Below are 24,497 nucleotides of genomic sequence, written 5' to 3'. Positions count from 1 at the left end.
GCATCTATGTCTTCTCTTGAAAATAAGTTGTTGATAAGTTCAGTGTTCCAGCATCTTTTTTCCATATCAATTGCATGATTAATTTGGATAAACTACAACCTGCAATCAACTCTTTTTGTCTGCTTCAAGTCTATGGCCGGTTGCCTTGTTTTTCATGTTTCCATAAAGTAATTTAAATGTTGTATTAAAATCCTTTGGTTTGTCATTTGTATTTGGTCGGCCTTGTCACTAGGAATTCCTTGTCTGAGTAGACCCCATGCCCTTTGAACAATGTATTGAGAGCTTCTTGTGAAATTTTTCTTTAGCAGGATATTTCTTTCTTGTCCTATCTGCTCCCCACTATAAGTTCTTCATAGCTTCACCCCCACCCCCTTCAAAAAAATAAAAATAAAAAGAATTAGAAAAAATAAATTTAGGCTGAGCATGTGATACTGAGTACTCTAAATTTTGAACTTAATGTGCAGCATCCGTATGCTCCTCTTAGCTAACCTATCTTGTTAAGATCTCTAAGCTATAGTTAAATTTAAAAAGTGATTAACTGCCTTGAAATAGCAGTAGTCAATGGCCAAGTAGGTAAGGCTGTATATTAAGGGATAGGGAGTGGATGGTGGGGATCCATGTGAGGAGTCATGGACAGGAGTGTCATGTTTTGATTCATTTGCTATACGCCTGTAATGCACTTAGCTAACCTATTTTTCTATTAACAATGCCACATTTTCAAAAAGGCCCAAAACCTTACCCTTCCATGTTCTACTACCCTTTGTGCAGTAAAATTCAAGGACTAAACCTATTGGAGGCCAGCTTAATAACCTGCATCATTTGACACACCTGCAAGTGAATATGTCTTGTTATATTTATCTCTTATTGAAGTTGTACCAGCATTGTTTATATAATTCTTTATTCTGGTTTCTTCTTTAGGAATGTCAGCTACAATAACATTCAGGGTGAAATTTCATATAGCTTACCTCCCAATGCCACGAATATGTAGGATGTCTGTTTTGTAAATTGTGATTCTTGTATGCTTAATTTTTTTTCTTTCAAGTTTTTGGTGATTATTCTACTTTTTCGTGAATGCAGAAATATGGCATACTACTATTTGAGACAAAATATTCCCCACTCTCTACCAGCCATGAAATGTCTCTAACATCAGTGAGTTACTTCTCCCCCCAAAGTGCCTATTTACTAAATTGCTTTTTCTTTTTGGTTATTCAATCAGAATCTCTTAATTCTTTTCTTGTAGAAATCTAAACCACAATTAGTTATCTGGACCAATTGACAATGTCTTTACCGGCTTATAGAATCTCAGAGAAATGTACGTGTTCTTCACCTGATCCTTACATTTCCTTTTCCCTGGCGTTTGAAGTGAAAAGAAAATAATGCAAAGTACAATATTCCATGAAATACAAAGAGGATGTTGTTGATGCTAGTAGAACCTTGAGAGGGTATGAAGTTGGTGATGATCTTGATGAAGGTATGTAGCAAATTATGCAGCAGACAAGAACTCTCCAAATACCTTTTAGTGTACAAGGATTGGCTATTGTAAATACTTTTAAGTGTACTATTCAAAACAGGTTTTGTGTAGCAAGTAGTGATTCATGTTTCAAATTTAAAAATGTAAAGGGTAATAGACAGAGTAGTTGAGTTATGTTGATTTGTACAATTTGTTTCATTGTGTTAAAATAGTAGTTGATTGGCTGTTGTAATTCAATTTGGAATTGAACAATTGCGTTTATGTTTATGTTTTGAATCAGGTTATTAAATTTTGATCAATGTGAAAGAGTGCATTCAAATTTTTTTATTTATTAAAGAACATACTTATTTCAACGTTTACAAACTGTTGAAATTTATCTTAAGGTACCTCATACCAATGGTTGAGTGCATGTGGAAAAAAGTAAGAAGCATACTTTTATAATAATACTTCGACGTTTATCAACCGTTGATAAAAGTGTAACATTTTTTTCAACGGTTGCACAGGCAATAGAAAAAAGTTCTTGACATAGTTATTAATGGCGGTTCTCGATGGTCATTTAAACTGTCGAAAATGCTATTTTCAACAATTTTTAGTACTTTTTTCAATGATTTCAACTGTTGAAAATAACCAAATTTCTTGTAGTGATTTCTCTTTATTAAATATTCAAAAAGTTAGTGGAGGGTAAGAGCTTAATAATTGAAAAGTTAGTGGAGGGTAAGAACTTACCTGGATATTCAATCGTAAAAGACTCCAGACAATAATTGACAAATTTGGTGTGGGTGATATGCAAGATGTTCCATGCACCTTCATATCAAATTGAAACCGTGATTCATGACTCAAGTCATGAGTCAACAAATAACTTCCACGAAGGTGAGGTTTCATTCCATTATTTCCATACAAACTTGGAATTGACTTTTGCAATATAAAGTTGTCCTTATCTTTGTTTCTTTCTCACTTGAACATCAATGAAAAATACAACTTCTTGTCCCAACCTCCTATATGTTTAATTAAAAGGATAGTACGGTCATACCGTGCAATAAAAATTTACCAATTTCTTCTATTCATCAACCCCAAGTCAAAAATGTCAGGAAACAGTAGCTCAAATTTAGTGCACCGAGTGATTGTTATTTTTATTTATTATTATTAAATAAATCAATAAGAAATAGAGCTTGATGGGCCTAGTCACTATTCTTTTTCAGTCCTAAAAACTATCTGCCATACAAAATCAGCCCATTTGACTTATAAAAGTAGCCCACGACAAGATTGGGAGCAATGAAATTTTACATTCTGATGTAGAAAAAGAAAACCAAAAAAAAAAAAACCCCTTCAGCATGAGCTTTACATCTTCAATAATTGCCTGTGAGGCTCAATTGATATCTGATGAGTTCTTATGTATAGAGTCTGTAGAGTGTAGACCGACCTGGAAAACTGTTATATGCGTGAGAAATTTTAGCTCAGTGGCTAAAAACATCTTGAACTAGTGGTGCATGAGATTTCTTCTAGAGGAGTAAGTTTAAGTTTGACCATTCACTCTTTCTATGGTTGTTGCACCTAAAATTGTTCCATCAAAGTGACACTCCTGATCAGAAAATTGAGTTGGAGTGAAGACTGACACAAGTTTACTTTGTTCTGTGAAAGTTGAAGAGATGCAAGTGTTTTCTTTGGTCTTGCAGTGAGAGACTTTTTCACAGAAGAATTGGAAAAAAAAAAAAAAAAAAAGAAGATATTTTGATGAGATTCAGAAGAAACAGGTGGATAAGAAAAAAGACAAGGAAAAAAAAAATGGAAAGAAAAGAAGACCAAAAAGAGAGAGGAGTTTGGGTGGGATTAATTTTTTTTTAAATTACAATTATATTAGGTCACAACAAATTAGAAAAAAAAATTCACGCGGTGAACGTCATAAGAAAATTAAATAAATTAATAGAATATTAAACTAGACTACACACAACTAAAAACAAAGACTCTTGTAAAAATATTATGATATTTTATTGCGTTTTTAGACTTATTAAATTAGTGCTATTTTTCTTTAAAAACAAAAAAGATTGTGCAATTGACACAATGCTTTCACAATAATTTCATAATAAAGTTTATGTAGCAAGTTGTTATTAGTTTTTATTTGGACTTACTACTGACAGCATATTTTTTTATCTACCGTTAACAACTTATTACATAATTAAAAAAAAAAAAAATTACATAGATTTTATTGTGACTATTTTTGTAAAAATATTGTGCCTATAACTTGCATTTTGGCAAAAAAATATTTGAAAATAATCATTACTTTAAGAGAAGTGCTACATCCACAACAATTTCACATCAAATTATAGTGGTAAGTTGTTATTGGTTATAATTTGAATCCACCATTTAAATTACTTTTTTGCCCACCCATAACAACCAATAATAACTAGTCGATTAAAATTTATTACGAAAGTATTATAAAAATATTGTAGACAAAAAGAAAAGAAAAGATAAATATCAATAATTGTCAATTTAAGGAGTGCCAAAACGGACCTATTCTATGAACGTAAGAAATATGGTTTTAAGAAAAGATGATGAGAATTGGATTGACATATGTGTATTGCTGTTAAACTGATTTTTTTGAGATGAAGAATCTTGATATGTTGGGATGATGAGCATAGTATAGACACATATGTAAGCTTTTACATTGCTTTTATTATGCTTAAGCATTGCTGAAGACAACATATTTGAAATGCTGGAGCTATTTTAAAGTATTGAGTTTGTTTTCGTAGATATTACTGAGTTTTCACTTGTTGCTTACAAAAGCTTTTGTTCTAACTACTATGATTGTTTTCTGTTGTGTACATGAGCTGCAACATCTCAATTTATTGACATCTTGATGTTGAAATTAGATTCCAGATCAGAGTTGGTGGATCTTATATGAAGTCTAACTTTATTTGAGAGGTTAGACTAACTTAAGCCTTAATTTGATTCTCTCTTTTTGATATTATTTTGTCCATAATGTTTTGTGCATTAATCTCAAGTTAAAGATCTGGTTTTATGTACTAGACTTAATGTCAAGTATCTTCGGGTAGTGGTCGTATGTGGTGTGATCTTTGTGTGAGTGAAAATGCAAGTACTTCAGAAACTATTAGGATGTGTATCTCAGTTAATCAAGTTGTTGTAGTAGTAAATTCTTCTTGAAAGGAACCTACCATGTTTAATGATGTGGTTTACCTAATCCATTACAATAGCTTGGAAGAGAAAGCTCCCTTAAGCTTGGTTGGGCTCATAATGGCTCCCTGATTGGGCAGGCCTAGGCCCCATATCCAGCACAAATGATAACATTTGATATTGCAATGCATTATCCTGCGCTTGAAAATGTGCTTCATATGCACATGGATGTGGATGCTCCTTTGCCAGTAATTCGAGTACCTTGCATAATGCTACTACATCTTTTTGGATGAGAGTATTTCTTCCTTCTTCAAAGCTATGGACAAAAACGGTTGTCTTAGATTTTGTTTGTGTAAAATAAAGTACCAAGTACATAGAATCACACAAAATCACCCTCAACACATCAGGTACTTCATCAATGTGCTAAGTTTTTACAAAATGATATAGTAACATCTAAAAATAAATGACCACTGTACAATATGCAAATCATTTCCCCCCTTATTTTATTCCTCTCTCTCTCTCATCCACAAAAATCTCTTCGGCTAGCAATGGAGGAAATAGGACTCTGCATCATGCAAGGCTACGTGGTTCCAACAATGTGACTGGGGAGATTGTGGAGGTGGCGTTGTGGTGGGTGTCAGTTCACAAATCAATTGGAAAGTTGGGAGTGAGTTTGCAAATTGATTTGGCTGTGATTGATGGGTTTTATGGAAGGTTGTTGGGTCGAGAGTGGTGGCACTGGCCCTTTGCGTGGGTTGTTGAGTGTTTTTTTGGGTGGTTGTTGGGCTTTGTGGTGCAGTGGCTGTAGTTGTTGGGTTTTGTGTGAAAATTTCTAGGTATTTGAGCGATGGTTGGGTTTTTGTGAGGGTGGTTGCTATTGGGTTTGGTGTTTTTATTTTTTTAATTTTTAATTTTAATGGATAGAAGTTGCTGACTTGCTGCTGGATTTTGGAATTGGGTAGGGAAAAAAATATTATTTTAATTAGCGGTATTGCAAAGGAAAAAAAAAGAGATGTCAGATGTGTTTAAAAAGTTACCTATCAAAAAATGATTTGCTAAAAAGTGGGTAGTTAAAATAAATTATGTAATTTTTGGTGATGTAAAATAGATTTATTTATTTCTTTTGCACGTTGGGGGTTAAAGTTAAACACACTTATCCATTGGTATTGAACAGAGAAAAAAAAGTCTCTCATGCAACCCAAACCTCAATACACTTTCATGGCCAATAGGGAGGGAGGGAGAGTAGAGTTCCAACTAGATTAAATTACAATGCAGCATTACAGTGAGCTACTCATTTGATGATGAGATTAAATAGCACACCATTGTTTAACTATTCAAACAAGATTAAATTACAGACTATGTTCTCCACTCCAACCTAACACACTAACCAAGTTCTCTCCGTGCACCAAACTTCTGAAATTATCTAAAGCCATGTCTATCCAAAGTCTGAAATGAGCACTTTGAGTTAAAACCGAGATCCTTTACCTTCCTACTGGATTTTATAGGACTTGGAAGGCCTTTTGAGCTTGGAGATCTGCTAGAAACCACTAGTCTTGCCAATCCTACCACCACTTGGCACTTCAATAGTAATAAAGGATATGAGTTTATTCTTATATGGTGAAGAGCTTTCAAAGCATGTATCAAAATTCATGGGCCTTATTTTTCACGAGCTCATTGATCTTGCCTTTTCCTTTGCAGATTCAGTTGCATTCATGTAAGTTGGAACAACAGGAGAGCTTGACAAAGAATTATGATCTCCCAATGAGCATGGTCTCCTATAATGAATTGATACTCTGGGAACAAATGTTGGAGAATTCAATCCTTCCAACTTACTCTATCCCTCAATATTTCTTAGCTTAAGTTGCCTTCTTTCATAGAGTCCTCTCTTTGTCTTCGATTTGAAGTCAAAGTCTAGTCCAAATCTTCAAGTTCTCTACTTAGGGTAATTTGTGTATCTACCCATTGATCCAACCAATGCCTTCATCTTCCACTTACTAAGTTTTGATCCATATCTGCTGACTACTGAAAATATTTTTAGTTGAAAACATCAGTAGTTGAACCAAAATTTGAGAAATATATAATCATAAGCATAAAGCAAAAGGACCTTACCAGATGGATAAACCACTACTCCTTTATCCGTTCTCTCTTAAGCATGGTCTCTTTCCTACTCATAAACAATGCAACTGACTCTTCCTTTGACAAAACACTGTCATCCCACCTTCTTTGATTCCTTGTGTCTATCTGAAAATCATAACATTTTGCCATCCATAACTTAGAGACAAAGTAAGTTAAAATACTATAATGTAAAATGGTTAATTAGACAGGCAGAAGACTAATGTTCCTGAAAGAGATAAATGAGAAACAGGTTTTTATGGGAGTTGTGTTGTTCACAATAGAATAAGCCAGTTCTTGCAGCATCACATACCCTTGTTATCTTGTCTTTCCAATTCTGCGATTGTTCACTTCCATCATAATTCTAAGTGCCTTCCACCATTCCAAATATTCTTGCGCAGCCTTGTGACTGAATAATTACAGTGGACTAGAAGAACTTTAGGGTAGTTATAGTTTGGCATCATACAGCTCTGCCTCACAATTCCCTTCTAAGTCCACAAAGTTTTCCTTGCCTGCAAAACTCTCACAAATATTTTCATAATTTTACAATCTGTGAGAACTTAAAAAACAGGTCTAATTTGTGTCCCCCCCCCCCCCTCTCTTCTGCTGCTATTATTAGAGTTAAAAGTAGACATAAATTTTCTGTCAATACCAAATTCCTGATATATATTTTCTTCTATCCGGCAGAACTATATCATATACATAGTTTCCAACACATGTCAATTACCAGAGAAAAAATAAAATTTGAGAAATGAGATATGAGATAGAGAGACCTTTAAACTCACAAGGTAACCCTGAAAGGCAGACTGAATTCTAGTGGCAGCAAATTCATGGATTTCTCTCACACAGTGATGGTTGGACTGACGGGCTTCACCTTGAACTCTAATGACTGAAAACTCTTCCACTTCATTTACACATTGATGGTTATATTGAGGGGTGAACTGGACAACTGCAACAGCAATTAGAACAGTCGTAACAGCTGCTTCAGCAGCAGCAGTGGTGGCATGGGCCACAGCAAGAGCATGCTTGATCTGCTCTTCCCCAGCCTCACCAAGAGTTCTTTCATTTAATGATGACGGTGAAGTGAGCGAGGCTAATCTTTTGATCTTAAGCCCTCCAAAAATCCTGATAATTGTTCTAGCAGTAAGGAACAGAATCAAAGACCAAAACTGAACAAGTAAGCAAATTACTTTACCATTTCTTGTTTAGAGTTTGTCTCTCTTATAATGAACCTCTGCACTATGTTGAACCTGCTCTTCTTCTTAGCCATTGGAGAAACAATAAATTACATTGGTCTAAGAAGGTTCTGATTGATTCTGCAACTTCGCTGGTAGGGTGGTTTCTGGTAGTACATACATGCATCAGTTCAGAAGAAGAAGTTAAAAACCAATACCAATACAGAATACTATTGATTAGTACTTATCAAAAAGAATACTATTGATTAGTAATGGAGCAGATTAGTCAGTGAACTTGATGACAATTGACTCGTAAACTTTTACTCCTTGTAAGATTTGAAAACTGGATTCTAAGAAGAATAAGGTAGAACCTCAAAGGCACTTTGCAAAAGCAATTGTCTAGTTTCTCAAATTGCCAAAAAATTAATGCTTTGGAAATTGTACATTAGTACATCTTTGTAGAATGTGAATGATATTTAATAATTTCTTACCAATCTGCAATATCATCTATTAATGGTATTCAGCAAATCAAACAAGATTCACCACATCAAGAAATTTATTTTCTCTTCGACATGGATGCTAAGTCAGAGTGAAAGCCTTAAATTCTGGTCAAGAAGAGGACTAGTCTGCATAAAAGAGGAAGCTGTAGAATTGGCATGCTAACAAGCATTAGTGAGGATTTTCCTGGGATTTGATCAACCCAGCATTTAGAAAATCACTAATGCCACTCAGCAATGTCTTCCTAACTGCTCAAATCCTTCGAACTAGGTGTTTTGCATTGCACAATAATGGCTGCAATCCTCAGAGTGACTAGTAGGTACAACTGCAGCTACCACACCTTTAATAAGTGCATGGATTGAGCTTTCACGAATTGTCTGAGAAAGTACTACGGATTTACTTTTAGCCAACCAACTTTAACAGTGTATCACAATTTGGTTCCTCATTTCATCTTTGCAAACAAAGCTTGCACCTAGCAAGCAACTCTTCCATTTGTAGTAACTTCTACTAAGATCCAAAATTTGGTTCCCTGTTTGATTTTAAATTCAACAAATCGTTTCCAATTGTAGACAAGGGGTTTAAAGCTACATTTAGGGAATGATTCCCAGTCATTGCTTTGTGACAGATCATGACCACATGCCTGCCGTAATTAAGAGCTTGAGAAACATCGGCAGCCTTTCCTTTGAGCATGGCTCTATAAAACTGCATTCCAAATAGCCCAAAGAGTGGCTGCAATTACAACAATAATAGAATAAGAAAAATCAGTATCCAAAGAGCATCTCTCCACCCAAATAGGAGCCAATTAGTACCATAAAATCAGCTCCAGGGGGAGCACTTTAGGATAGATTTCTAACCAGTTAAAAAAATATATATTGCAGAGAATATGAATCAATAATGCATGCAATATAAGAAGTTAAAATGAAATAACTATTGCTATTCATTTATTTAATAATAAAAATTTTAACATTTAAATGAAATTCTGATATTTATGAAATACCTGCCATCTGCAGCACAGGTGAAATGAGAAACAGTTTTTTTTTTATGGGAGTTTTGTTGTTCACAATAGAATAAGCCAGTTCTTGCTGCATTACATACCCTTGTCGTCTTGTCTTTCCAATTCTGCGATTGTTCACTTCCAACATAATTCCAAGTGCCTTCCACCATTCCAAATATTCTTGTGCAGCCTTGTGACTGAATAATTACAATGGACTGCAAGAGCTTTAGGGTAGTTATGGTTTGGCATCTTACAGCTCTGCCTCATAATTCCTTTTCCCCGCAAAGCTTTCCTTGCCTGCAAAACTCTCCCACATATTTTCATCAAAATTATACAATCTGTGAGAACCTTAAAAAAATAGGTCTAATTTGTGTGTGTGTGTGTTTTTTTTTTCCTGCTATTATTAGAGTTAAAAGTTGACATAAATTTGCTGTCAGTACCAAATTCTGATATATGTTTTCTTCTAACAGGCAGAACAATATCATATACATAGTTTCCATCACGAATCAATTAGCGGATAATAAATAAAATTTGAGGAAGGAGATATGAGATAGAGAGACCTACTCTAAACACAAAAGGTAACCCCAAAAGGCAGACTGAATTCTAATGGCAGCAAATTCATGGATTCTCTCACACATTGATTTTTGGACTGAGGGGATTCACCTTGAACTCTAATGACTGAACCTTCCACTTCATTTACACATTGATGGTTATATTGAGGGGTGCTGGTGAACCAGACAATCTCAGCAGCAACTAGAGGAGTTGTAACAGCTGCTTCAGCAGCAGCAATGGTGGCATGGGCCACAGCAAGAGCATGCTTGATCTGCTCTTCCTCAGCCTCACCTAGATTTCTTTCATTTAATGATGATGGTGCAGTGAGCGAGGCTAACCTTTTGATCTTGAGCCCTCCAAAAATCCATTTCCTTCTCCTATCCTGATAATTGTTCTAGCAGTGAGGAACAGAATCAAAGACCAAAACTGCACAAGTAAGCAAATTACTTTACCATTTCTTGTTTTGAGTTTGTCTCTCTTATAAAGAACCTCTTCACTATGTTGAACCAGCTCTTCTTCTTAGTCATTGGAGAACCAATAAATTACATTGGTCTAAGAAGGTTCTGATTGATTCTGCAACTTTGCTGGTAGGGTGGTTTCTGGTACTACATTCATGCATCAGTTCAGAAAAAGAAGTTAAAAGACCAATACCAATACAGAATACTATTGATTAGTAATGGAGCAGATTAGCCAGTGAACTAAATAATAATTGACTTGTAAACTTTTACTCCATGTATAAGAATTGAAAACTGGATGCTAAGAATAAGTTAGAGCCTCAAAACCATTTTGCAGAAGCAATTGTCTAGTTTCTCAAATTGCCAAGAAATTATTACTTTGGAAATAGTACATTAGTACATCTTTGTAGAATGTGAATAAAATTAGAGAATTTCTTACCAATCTGCAATATCATCTATTAGTGGTATTCAGCAAATCAAACAAGATTAACCACATCAAGAAATTCATTTTCTCTTCAACATGGATGCTAAGTCAGAGAGAAAGCCTTAAATTCTGGTCAAGAAGAGGACCAGGCCGCATAAAAGAGGAAGCTGTAGAATTGGCCAGCTAACAAGCATTAGTGAGGATTTGCCTGGGATTTGACCAACCCAGAGTTTAGAAAATCATGAACGCTGCTCAGCAATGTCTTCCTTAACTGCTTAATCTCCCAACCTGCTGTTTTTCATTGCACAACAAAGGCTGCAAACCTCAGAGCTACTAGTAGGTATTTACTATTAGAGATTGGTCGCCACTTGATGATGTTGTTCGCTATTGCAAACCTCAGAACAACATGGAAGTTGTTCGCTATTGACTCCATCTTTGGACAGCTCCGTACATAAAGGTATTTAAGCGTGGTAGGTTGGTCGCCACTTGATGATAAGCATTTTAGAGATGGACAGTTGTCAATAGACAAGTCCTCCAGAAGAGAAGAAGAATTAGAAGAAGCCTCTCCCTCATCTACCAAAAACTGCAAATTCTCACAATCACTTATATTTAGCGTTTTCAAATTTTGAGGCAACTGACCTCTTGAAATCAACGTCAAAGAATTACATCTCTCAATGCTTGCCTTTTCCAAACATGTACAATTAGAGATTGACAAGGATTTCAAACCACTACAACCATTAATATTTAGTGTCCTTAAAGTAGATGTCAAGCTGATGTTGACAAGGCTTGAGCAATCTCTTATATCCAGCGTTATAAGGGATATGAATTCATCCTGCCACAAAGATGTTAGCTCCTTACAATTATCTATCTCTAGATTTTCCACCTTAGCTAACCCATGCATGAACTCCTCCGTCAAGCTTTTCACATATGGAATAGAAAGAATAGTTGACTTTGGAAAGCATAACTCATCTGTACTTCTGCTCACCACCCCTTTACATCCCTTAATTTCTAATGCATGAAGCTTTGGGAAGTTTGGAATTGAAACGTCCAATTGCTTACATCCATTAATAGAAATTTTTTCCAATAATGGAACATGGTGAGGCAATTTTCCTTGCAATTTAGGGCATTTAGAAATAGAAAGCTCACGCAACCGAGGGAATTCTTCATATTCAACTTTGCATGGAATCCAATCTTTCCATTCTTGCATATCCTTAAAGCAAAGTGACTCTAAGGATGGAAAAGGTTTTGGGCAATCTTTCCCATAAAACTCAAGACCAACGGTTTGTACTGCAGACAATCCTACAAGGACAAGGTCTCTCAACAATGGTAATTGTCCAATTGCAGGTAAAGATGTACATTTTCTGCACCTCTCAATCCTTAGGAGCACCATATTAGAAAATGATGGATGTCCAAACCAAGTTGGGAATTTTGCACCAACATAGCCATCAATTGAAATTTCTTTCATCGTTGTTGAAGGTTGTAGCATGTCAAGAATATCTAGACTAGCTCTTTGATCAAGCTCGGACTCCCATTTCATCACTAATACATTTAAATTCTTCTTACCAAGTAAGTTGGCCCTTCTTGCATCCTCGACTTCAAGCACATTCTCCAAGTGTGAAATGCAAAGTGTTCCCTTAAGAGACTCCAAGTTCATCAAGTCCCCTATCTTCGATGCAGTATCTTTCCCCACAACAAAATTAGACAATGTTTGTAGGTTTTTTAATTCTTTTATTCCCACTGGCATCTCTTTGATTAAATGGGCCCCTTCAATATCAAGATGCCGAAGATTGACTAGATTCCCAATTTTCTCCGGTAACTTTGTGAGTCTCTCACAATATTTCAATATCAATGTTTGCAAATTGTATAAAGAACTTGTTGATTCTGGTAAACTTCTAATCAAAGTTTTAGAAAGGTTGAGGTATCTTAGATGTTTCAAATCACCGATTGAACTTGGTAACTCAAAAATTTGATATCCAGATAAAGATAATACCCTTAAACATCTAAACTGTGGCAATAAACAACTAAAAACATAATTTGTTAAGTAGCTCCAGTCTTTTGTTGGTAGCGGTAGGAAGGTCCGCAAATGCATATCTTTTGTCAAGCCTTTAAATTTTGTGATGCCATCATATGCACAACGAGCGTAGGAGAAATGACGTACCTTTGTAGAAATCTTGGGTTGCATATTACCACTTGATTTATCTTCCAACCAATGGCACAACTGTCCCGCTGCCCATTGAGCTAAATCATTGATTAAGTCGTGCATGACAAAGAGTGATCTATTCCTACTTGATTGTTGAAAAAGTGATCGCTTATATAAATCACAAAAATACTCAACACCAAGAGCTTCCATTGGCTTATGCTTTTCTGATTCTTGAACCAAACCTTCCGCCATCCATAACAGGACTAGTTCTTGTTCCTCAAATTCATAATCTTTCGGGAATAGTGAACAATAGGCAAAACATCTCTTTAAATGTGAAGGGAGATATAGATAGCTCAATCTAAGGGTTGGTAGAACATCACTATTTTCTTCTGACATATCCCATATCTTGTTATTGAGCACATTTTTCCACTCATCATAATGCATAGTACGTAATAGGCCTGCAAGAGTTTTTGCTGCCAAAGGCAATCCCTGACACCTTTCCAAAATTTTAGGACCAAATTCTTGAAGTTCTGGATATGCACTAAAATCTGTTGTCCCCAATGTGTTTTGGATAAATACAATCAAGCAAGCATCATCTGGCAACTCTTTCAACTTGTAAGCTTGAGTAGTGCCCATTGTTGATGAAAAACGATCGCTTCGAGTTGTGATGATTATCTTACTTCCTGGAGCCCCAAATTCAAATGGACAACGCAGCCTAGTCCAATCATTATAGTTTTCATTCCATACATCATCCAAAACGAGCAAGAACTTTTTGCCTGATAATTTCCCTTTCAATTTGACTTGTAGTAAATCTAAATTATTATCGTTGCAGGATTCAGAAGTGACAGATTGTAGAATTTCTCTTGTCACCTTTACAATATCAAAATCTTCAGAAACACAACCCCATGCTTTCACATCAAAATAATTGCTCACCACATCATCATTGTAAACTAGTTGGGCAAGAGTTGTCTTACCCATTCCCCCCATACCAAGTATGGGAATCACAGAGAGTGGAGCATTACTCGATTCACCACTCAACAACAACTTGACAATAGCCTTTTTATCTTCTACTCTGCCATGAGTATGACCTTCATTCACCAAAGAAGTCGTGGGCATCCTTGGTCTTGTTGCTCCAGTTCTTCCCCGGCCTGTATTTTCTCTCAATTCCAGATCATTCTTCTGTGTTACAATTTCTTGCAACCTTGTATTGATTTCATTAATCTTGGACCGCATATTGGCATCAAACATGATAGAACTTGGATTCAAACCCACACAACAAGCAGGGATGAACTTTCGTACCTTACTTGTGCTGGGTTCTTCTGCATTCAACTTACGTCGCAAAGCTTCAGTAGCAAACTCGTCCAGGATGTCGTCCACATCATAAGCCAAGTCTTCCAGCTCATCCAGCCAGATCTTCACGAACTTGCTTGTCATCTGCTTATCCTCTGCATCATCCAGAACTGCACGGATTTTCAGCAACGTTGTCTTCCACTTCTTGAGGTCAGCATGAACTTGCTCTTGCTGAAAGATCTTCAACAAATCAGAGGAGATTAACTTGTCAAACACCTTCTCCAACAAAACGGATAAAGCAGCCTCTCCAATTACAGACATGATTCACTCGTGGGAAACAAGGAAATATGGGAAATGAAATGAATTATAACCAAAGAGACACAGACTCTTCTGAAATTTGAGTTAGGAGTGAAAAGGTATCCTTGGTTCTGTGAAAGTTCAAGAAGTCAAAGCTCAACAGTGTTAGTTTCTCAACTGGTGCTCTGGCTGTGTAAGAATATTCGTCTTCACCAACTCGATTCCAAATGTATACAGCTGTAATTTATATATAAAAATACAAAATGAAGAACCCCAAGCTCAACTGCTTTATAATTTATTAATGCTCACCAATGCCGATGGCCAATGAACCCTTGCATGGAGACCACCGCCCAGCTTGGCGTGTTGGTGTCCGGTTCTGTTGGGACCTGTAGGTAGGGGGTTCAATCCCCCGCAATTACCTAGAAAAAGAAAAAAAAGAAACCTTACATAAAAGGAAGAAAGATAACAAAATGAGGTCATCTATCTAAATATAAATATTACAAAACCATCCAAGCACTGATTATCCTAATGACAGGGACCTGGTCTTGCTGGAAATTTCCACTCACTGGCTCACCAACCAATATACAATAGATTGAAATAGTGCTTCATGTTCATTCACTACACTTCCGTGATAAAGGTTTTTTTTTTTTTTTTTTTTCAAAGAAAACTATTCTAAATTTTTTAAAATATATTTAAAGCTTTTTTTAAAATACAAGTTTATGTTTCTTTAAAGGTTGGGTTACCACAAAAAATAGAATTTGTGAATGCTACCATTTGAATTCAAAACTTTCATAATTATTTCAATAGCTCTCTAACCAATTACCTCAAATTTCTTTTAATATATATATTTTTTTCAGTTAATGTTTTTACATTTTTAAATTTATTCCACATTTCTAGTGTTCAAAGTTTGGGAATGCACTTTCAACACCCAAAATATTTATAATTAGTTGTGAGCCCAGCGTGTTGCGTAATAATATTTTTACGTGGTTTCATTAAATTTATTTTTTGCATTTTGCATTAATTTAAAAAATAGTAATGTATTTTATTATTATATTTTTAGTTATTATAGGGACAAGCACAAATGTAATATATATAATTTTTGTCATATTAAGATGAAAATAATAAAATTTTTCTCAGGAATTTAGAAGTTAGCAAAATACTATTTTTAATAAAAATTAATTATAACATTTTGTGTATCATTAAAATGTAAATAAATTTTGGAAATTATTTTTTTAGTTTTACACAAACTTTTTCAAACCCAATTTTTTCTACTGTATAATCAAAAACACCAAGAAACATATAAAAAAAAATAGTAAAATTCAACAAAACTATAATTCAAATAAAAAAGAAAGGGAAAAAATAAAACTCACATCAAAGTCAAACTCATTCTCTTGTATATGTAAAACATTTCAAACATGATGTGATCAGGCCAAATATCCAATACATAATCAAATTCAAAATTTTTAGTAGGGTTTTGAAGTAACACAATAGAAATATGTCACTATTCCCAAGCAAAAGTGTTGGTTATAGCTTTATACCTAATGATTGTAACTCTTTTTTCTTAATAAAAACCAAGAGTACAAAGGGGAAAAAAGTAGAGAAATATTTTTTTGAAAAACAAGGAATTATTGTGTTAATATTGTCATAATCTAATCTAACATCTAATCCAACATGTGAAAAATGAATAGACAAATAAATAACTTAAAAATCTCAAAGAATACACTAATGAGGTAAGGAGGATGAGCAATACAAAATATTCATAAATTCTTAAAACAATTACTCAAGCATCTAAAAGCATCATATAATAAAGATATAACAAATGGTGCTAATTTGTTAAAAAAAAATTTATAAACAGTGAAAAGAAACTGCACAATGACCATCTTCTTTAATTGCACTAACTGTTTTTCATTATATTGTCCAGACTATATTACTGTTTTCCAAATAAACTAAAACCTGACAATAACACAAATTATGGACATATTATAATATGATTTTCCCAAAATCTGGTCATCAACATTCAAAGTATTTAGTGTAGTAAAAAAAATGATAAAAAATACTTGCGTCAAAGAAAACATATGAATTAGTCAATAATAGGACAATGAGAGTACAAACCTCATAAAAAAAAATGAAAAAAAAAAAAAAAGATTGAGAGAGAGAGAGAGATAACATTTTTGTGTGAGAAAAAAAAAAAAAATATATATATATATATATATATATATGATCAGATGCTTGGTGGTACATGTAGGGACACGATTATTTAACGGCCCAATAATGATGTTGGGCTCGTACATGAGAGATCCCTCACAATATGATTTGTAGAGAGTGGGCTTGAAAGGTTAGCTTTTGGTCACGGGGCGTTGATCCAGACCAGATTTTAGGGGAAACTCAGGTAAGAAAGGGCTTCAGTCTGGACATCCAAGCCCTACAACTTCATAACCTGAGGGATTGGACTCCTCGGACTCGGTCCGAGGAGCACTAATGTCTTTCCCCGGTTACCTGACGGTGGGTTTTTGTGGTGGTGTGCATACATCGTCAAGGTGTTCTCATCCTTGGAGTTTTTCTCCTGGAGGTGAGATGGGAGGCTCTACTTTTTGGCCCCCCCCCTTTATTACTTTACGCTTTCTTTTATACTATCCCACGTTTGCTGTCCTTCGTCCACGTGTAGGGTCAACCTTTCCAAGACTGATATTTGTCCTGTCAGTCTAATCCCAGAATCGATGGGGGTGGTTGATAAAGCCGAAGAATCCGGCTCTGTTGGGTACCGAGTCTTATCTGGGAAGGGCAGTAAGGGCAGTTTTCCCGAGATATTTTGGATCTTCTTTCTAGTTTATTCTTGTACCCTTTTTTACCCCTCTTCTCAATGGGGCTTTGGGTCAGCCGAGGACTAAACTGTCCTCGGCTGCATCTCCAGGCCATTTTGTGCCTTATATTCTTGAGCTTGGGCCATTACCTTTTTCGGCTTAGGCCTTGGGACTCCCCGTGAGCAAGTGGGCCTGGCCCATAAATTATTGGGCCCCACAATAGCCCCTCAAAATCCTGCTGTCCGACCTCCTGGTTAGAGAGGGGGGTTTTGGTGACACCGAGTCTTTATTATGGCTCATTTAATTCAGCCTTTGACTGACGTTGGCGACTCTTCATCTGCCCAGGGAATGTACCGGTCCACGAGTTGTTCCTCTTAATTTGTTCACGATGCGTTTATGCCGTTTGTTTATCCGATGCGTGTCTTTAATATCTTCCATTCACGAGGCCTCTCAGTTTCAACGGTTACTGATGGTGTGGGGGAGCGGAACGGGCGTATTCTCGTTTGCAGATTTCCTTGGAGATCTGAACACATTAAGTACCCTCCTCTTCGTTCCCTATATAAAGAGAAGAAACAGGAGTTGTTTCTCCCACAGATAAACCCCTTTAATCCCCACGAAATTTGAAACCCTCAGATTCCTTCCGGAGTTTACTTTTACCCTCTGGTTATACCTTAACCTGAAATACACCCGCCATAGTAATAAGCAATGAAAAAGCCATTCCCCTCCCAGAAACACCATGTTCCAACGAAGCTCGAAATGGCTCGGTCAGGGCAAGGATGACGGAGACTCAAGATTTGTCTCGCCTTCCTTTTAGCCAAAATCCGAAGCAGGAACTCGTCACGTCACACTTTCGGCGTGACTGAGCCGAGGACACACATTGTCAGTACCACCCGCTCTCTCATGAGCATATCTAACATGGCACCCGTGTGTTAGGAGTCAGGACTGGGGCAGGGACTAAGTGCCCCTGCTTCTTCCTCTCTTCGTTCACTGGCGCCTCCTTCTGCCTCTCTTTCTTCTTCTTTCCACCACCAGATCCATCCTGGTGCTTTTCCTTCTCCCTCTTTTGCTCCTCTTCCTTTCTTTTCATCTTTTCCCTCTTCTTCTCCTCCTTCTTTTTACTCATATCCTCCATCTTCCTCATTCATCTCCTCCATCTTCTTCTTCCTTCTCCTTCATCTTCTTCTTCCTTCTTCTTCATCTTTTTCTAAAGAAGGTTCTTCTCTCAATATGGGCGATACTGAGGCGGAGACTGGAGAGACTTTGAAGACAAGTTTAAAAGACACCTGACTGTTTATTTATCTGTATTACTGATGTTATCGTTGCTTCGACAATTTACCTTTTGTATAGGCTTGTTTAAGCCCCTTTTTGTATGTTGTAATGTATCTTTATATTAATAAAAATTGTTTCCATTTTACTTTGCATGCTATATCTCTAAGTTCCCAAAATGATAATGCAATGCATAGACATAAAGTCTTGTAAACTCTTTTTATTTTTGAACCGTGACCGACGTATAGGACTAAAGTTCCAGCTAATAAAAAGATCTTGCTCCTTAATCGGCCGAGCACAATACTGCCGACCTTAGAGTACAACACTTGGGTTCTCAACCCCTTATCAGAGAGAACGGCGTTTTTATGAATTTGTAAGTGCTGTTCGGTACAAGAATATAGCATTTGAATCAATGACAACTAGGGTCAAAATACTTGCTAAGAAATAGGTGTAACCATAACTTTAATAGAGTTGTTTGGCACAACAATGCCGACCTGTGAAGAACGATATTTACCTCAAAACTGGCCGGGGTGAGAACTGAGTGCTCAATGCGGTGTAGGATGTAACCATCCGAGGACACATCACCCGCAACATAAACAGCCATCCTAGGTTAATGAATAGCGGGGCGTTTCGCCATCTTCTTATCATTCTTACTGGCCTTAACCTTTTACAGTATTTGAGCCGAGGACCTTCCCCATCCGAGTAGTTGGTTTCCCAATAGGCTTGAGTCCGAGGACTTCGCAACGCCTTGGTTCTGTCCAAAACCCAGTTTTGTCATCCAGGTAGTTGGTTTCCCCATTTGCTTGAGTCCGAGGTCCATAGTTCAGTCTCTCCCTTTCCTCGGGTATTTTACGAGGTGCCGAGCAGGAGGTTGTCCTCGGCAACGGCTACTCCTTGGCGTGGGTCGTAGTCCCTGGGCCCCTATGCAGAACGGGCCTGGGCCGTGAATTCACTAGGCCCACGAATTAAGGGGTATTTCTGTAGTATTTGGTCACGCGGTACTCTTTGGCGTCCCAGTGTTCGAGGTGCGCCTTTACGAGACTCCTTTAATCTCGTGGTTGCAGGTGGCGTTGGAAATTGAGCCGGAGCCATTTTGTCTGTAGCGTTCCTTGGGACGCTGCGTGAATTAAATGCCACCACCTTATCTTTTTAAATAAATAGGAGAGAAAGTTGCTTTACCTACGCACAAATCCTTCAGCTTCCTCCCAAATCACAACTCCTATATCCAGTGCTATCCTCCCTTCGCATAACATGTTTGAGGCGAGGGTTGGGGGGAAGGAACTCTCTCCGCCACAGAGGCGCCGTGTCCTCCTGAGACTCAAAATAGTGAGGTACGGGCAAAGGAAGCATAAGTTCAAGAGAATATTCCGTTTCGACAGAGGGGAAAGGGTGTTTCTCCCTCTTTTAGTCAAAATCCGAAACAGGTTCTGTTCATGCCAGAATTCTGGTGTGTCAGAAGAAAGATTCTCCGCCATCATCGCCTCTGCCTTGTTGCAGGCAAATTTTTGGTGAAGGCTCCTCAACTTCCGGCTCCCTGCACCTTTCCTTCAGCGGTGTGAGGCTCAAGTTGGGTTTCATGCACCTTTTCTTCAGCTACGCTAGCCTGAAGCTGGGCTCTCTCTGCACCTTTTCTTCGACGGTGCAGGCCCCAGGCTGGGTTCTTTTGCTGCCTGAGTTATGGGCATGTAAAAGCACTGAGGAAGAACAAGGTCTTAAAGCAGTAGCCAACCTCTCTTCTGTGCCACCTCCTCGGCTTTATCTTATTCTCTTGTATCTTTTTTTGTGATTATGTGGTTAGCTTTAGAAGCCAACCTCTCGTCTGTACTGCCTCCTCGGCTTTGTCTTATTCTCTTGTATCTTCCTTTTCAATTATGTAGTGAGCCTTGACATAAGCTGATTCCAGCTTTTCATTGTACGCTGTACTATCTCTTTATTTTAGTAAAAATGGAAATTTATTTACTTGTTTTGAATACTGTTCATTTGGCAACACTATTTTGTGAATGGGTGTGCTCCATGTGCGTGTTTCTTCAATGATATTTAGAGCAGGAAACCTTGAAACATAATCCAACTAATTCTGATTTACCGACACTACCAGGCATTATGATGATAATTCATAGTAAGTTAAACTTAGGAAACTAATCGAGGTAACAGTTGAATATTCTGTGATAAGTGTGAGAATACCGTCCGAGAATGATAATCTCTAAATAATCCATCCGAGGAGTTGACTAAGCAGCAGGGAACTCCGATTGTGTTTCAGGCAACATATTGCCCTGTATTGCATCGATCCCTTTAGTGCTGAAGATCCGAAAGCAGACTTAAGAATCCTCACAATTTAGGAATTAACCCAATTGTTAGTGGAGAGTTTTCCTCGGATAAATCCTAAGGTCCATGTAATGTAATTTTTCCTTATAAGTAGTTGGTTTCCCCATAGGCTTGAGTCCGAGGACCATGCAAGGCCTTGGTTCTGTCCAAAACTTTTTTTTTGAGTACTTGGTTTCCCCATAGGCTTGAGTTCGAGGACCATGCAAGGCCTTGGTTCTGTCCAAAACTTTTTTGAGTACTTGGTTTCCCCATAGGCTTGGGTCCGAGGACCATGCAAGGCCTTGGTTTTGTCCAAAACTTTTTTGAGTACTTGGTTTCCCCATAGGCTTGGGTCCGAGGATCATGCAAGGCCTTGGTTCTGTCCAAAACTTTTTTGAGTACTTGGTTTCCCCATAGGCTTGGGTCCGAGGACCATGCAAGGCCTTGGTTCTGTCCAAAACTTTTTTGAGTACTTGGTTTCCCCATAGGCTTGGGTCCGAGGACCATGCAAGGCCTTGGTTCTGTCCAAAACTTTTTTGAGTACTTTTTTTTTTTACTTATTTTCTTCTTTCGCAGGTCAGCCCCTTGACCACGGCGGGGAGAGCTGACTTGAGGTCGGAAGCCCCTAGAGCTGCCCGTGCCGTTGGCGCTACAGGACGTAAGCCCTGGCATAAGTTTATGTCGGAGCAACAACTGTAGGTCACCGGAGATGGGGGAAAACCCGCGAATCTCTGCTTGCTAGAGAGTTGATTCAAACGCCACCTGTGCCAACGCGCAAGCCTTCCCACAGACGGCGCCAATTGTAGGGACACGATTATTTAACGGCCCAATAATGATGTTGGGCTCGTACATGAGAGATCCCTCACAATATGATTTGTAGAGAGTGGGCTTGAAAGGCTAGCTTTTGGTCACGGGGCGTTGATCCAGACCAGACATTATTGCTCCTCGGACCGAGTCCGAGGAGTCCAATCCCTCAGGTTATGAAGTTGTAGGGCTTAGATGTCCAGACTGAAGCCCTTTCTTACCTGAGTTTCCCCTAAAATCTGGTCTGGATCAACGCCCCGTGACCAAAAGCTAGCCTTTCAAGCCCACTCTCTACAAATCATATTGTGAGGGATCTCTCATGTACGAGCCCAACATCATTATTGGGCCGTTAAATAATCGTGTCCCTACAAGAATATATATATATATATATATATATGGCGACTTTGTAGGAAATGAAAGAAGTTTAGGAAGAAAGGTTTGGGTAATATTAACCTGATAAGAAAAATGAGAACAATTATTTTCCTATGAAAAGTGTATAAGTTATTATTATGAATAGTATAAAATACTATACATGAAAAGTTGTTCTCCTATTCGAATATTCATAGAATGAAATGATCTGGTTTACATGCATCCTTATTAAATTCTCATATACTTACCTTTACTGAGCTGTGTAGCTCACCCCTTCCACTCTTTCAGTTAGCAGGTTTTATTTTGGAGCAGAGGGAGCCTTAGTCGAGTTTGGAAGGAGCTGGTTTTAGTTTGATATGCATAGATCCTAAATTAGCAATTTGATGTTTAGCTTTGTAGTATTGTGTATTTTAGGATCTAAAGAAAGTTGTGTACCTTAAAGTATTAAGAGACGTATTATGTGAAAGTGTGGAAATTAAATGATTGGTGGATTATATTATATTTTGAGTACAGTGTAGATGCTCTGACTATCAAGTGAAAAATTATATCAAGAAGTAAAGAAACAAGAATGAAAAGAAAAAGGGAAGCTTTTGTAAAAGTTTTGTAAAAGTTAAGTTGGTTCTTGTTAATATCAGGTTTAAGCTTGATATTAGTATGCCGGTCATGGTCACAAATTCAGGTATCGGGTTTGGGGCGTGACTGCTTGGATTTACAATTTAATCTTGAGCATTTTATGAATGGTGGAGGCCTGAAAGTACATAGTGCAAAGAGAAAAATGAGAGGAAGAAGATGATGATATGGAAGAGAACGGAGAGTTAATTTTGTGGTTTTTTTTTTTTTTCCCTTTAATAAGAAAAGTTAATGCCTAAATCACTAAAATCTATGGAGTAATAATGATATTATTATAAGTGTTTTTTGACCTTTAGATTTAATAGTAATCAATGGTCTAAAAAAATTGTAACTTGAACCCATCTCTCTCTATATATATATATATAATGCCAAGTGATTATTTTCTTTATTCAACAAGTGGCTATTTCATAAATTATTAAATTATTTTTTGTTTGCCTACAATTCTAGTATTACCTAAAGTTCCAAGAAACTTTCCACTCCTCCAATTGAAACTCTATTTATCTTATTATTTGTTAGGGTGCTTTAATTAGGTGAACTATATTATTTAAGTTTCAAGATATTTAAAATTGTAATCCTACCAAAATTTATTACAAAAAATTTCAAGACATATAGTATAAAATTTAATATATATTTTTAATTATTTTAATAATCTATTATAAATTTTATTTTTATATAATAAAACTTGCACAATTCATATTGTCCCTAAGTCAAATTGCTCTCTATGTGTGTGTGTGTGCGCGCTATTGTTAATTTAGAGTTTTGACTATCTCACTTATGATAATTTTAGTAATATTTGTAATTTTTCAACTATAATTTTTAATTAATTTGCACAGGAATATACTAGTGTAATTCAAAAGTGGATCTAAGAGATTAGCCATTAATATCTAATTCTTATGATACTCTCTGTCTTTCTTAATTTAATTTTATTATCATAATTTTTTAAGATAATATATTTTTAAGAATCTTATGACTAAATCCTCAAGTGAACATTAGTAGGAAGAATATCTTAAATAAGAAGAGTTTTTAAACTTGGTCTTTTCATTAGGAAGAATAGTTTAATGAGAGAACAGGAGACGTGTTGGGGGGGGGGGGGAATATAAAAAAAAGAGAGACGTGGGGGGTTAGGCAACAATCAATGACTCAACATTATAAAAGTGGCCACTTGCAAAATTGATTGGGTAATCAACGATTTGTGATTTTCTAGTGTTTCCAAACCCATTGTCATCGCAAGAACTTAGTGAAGAGTAATTCACTTCCCACGTGTCTAAGTTATGTTAAAGGGTGTGGTTATAGAATTTTTGTTGATTTTGTGCTAAAAACTTATGAAAGCGAGTTTTTGTGAGACTTTCATTTTTTTTTTTTTGCTTAATTCTTTTTAAAGTATGTTACAACTTAATTCAAACCAATAAATTTGGTTTAGTCCAAGAGTCTTGTAGGTTAACTAGCACCTCTAGATATTTCTTAAATCTCCCCTATTGTAACTTTTGAATTATCCAACCAAAAAAAAAAAAAAAAACCCCAAAAATTTAGTGGTGTTCTTAATACACTCACCTACGCTTCAAAACATGCTTCATATACACATGGTATGCTCCTTTTCCTCTAATTCAAGCACCTTGTCTAGTGCTACCTCTTCTGGTGGGCAAAAAGTGTTTTGTCTTTAGTTTTTGTTTGTGTGTATATGGGCTTAGCAGGTTACACACAGTTATCCATTGGTATTGAGCTAGAAAAAAAAAGAAAAAAGAAAAAAAAAAAACTCTCATAGAATCCAAACCCCAATCAATATATTACT

General features: G+C 36.6%; 3 protein-coding genes across 58 annotated transcripts in view; 1 reads left to right on the top strand and 2 right to left on the bottom strand.

The window, feature by feature from the left end:
- Window positions 1–24,497, top strand: part of LOC126724246 (PHD finger-like domain-containing protein 5A) — an 88,982-nt gene that overhangs the window by 35,211 nt on the left and 29,274 nt on the right. The window lies entirely within an intron of this gene.
- The window catches only part of LOC126724227 (putative disease resistance RPP13-like protein 1), a 248,182-nt gene that overhangs the window by 218,605 nt on the left and 5,080 nt on the right, over window positions 1–24,497 (bottom strand). For all 50 annotated transcript variants that reach the window (XM_050428694.1, XM_050428692.1, XM_050428687.1 and 47 more), the window contains exon 2: window positions 12,178–14,348. In XM_050428694.1, coding sequence (XP_050284651.1) covers window positions 12,178–14,348 — 2,171 coding nt within the window. The remainder of the gene's footprint in view (window positions 1–12,177; window positions 14,349–24,497) is intronic.
- Window positions 5,738–24,497, bottom strand: part of LOC126724230 (putative disease resistance RPP13-like protein 1) — a 134,388-nt gene continuing 115,628 nt past the window's right edge. For all 6 annotated transcript variants that reach the window (XM_050428729.1, XM_050428730.1, XM_050428727.1 and 3 more), the window contains 9 exons: window positions 10,384–10,536; window positions 10,043–10,313; window positions 9,481–9,676; window positions 8,379–9,114; window positions 7,908–8,054; window positions 7,486–7,837; window positions 7,026–7,224; window positions 6,710–6,841; window positions 5,738–6,622 (listed from right to left, as the gene is read on the bottom strand). The gene's annotated coding sequence lies outside the window, so the exon portion shown is untranslated. The remainder of the gene's footprint in view (window positions 6,623–6,709; window positions 6,842–7,025; window positions 7,225–7,485; window positions 7,838–7,907; window positions 8,055–8,378; window positions 9,115–9,480; window positions 9,677–10,042; window positions 10,314–10,383; window positions 10,537–24,497) is intronic.

This window comes from Quercus robur, chromosome 4 (assembly GCF_932294415.1).
Source record: "Quercus robur chromosome 4, dhQueRobu3.1, whole genome shotgun sequence".
In the NCBI taxonomy this organism is placed as follows: Eukaryota; Viridiplantae; Streptophyta; class Magnoliopsida; order Fagales; family Fagaceae; genus Quercus; species Quercus robur.
The sequence above is the reverse complement of the archived record's forward strand: the minus strand, read 5'-3'. Positions and strand labels throughout refer to the sequence as shown.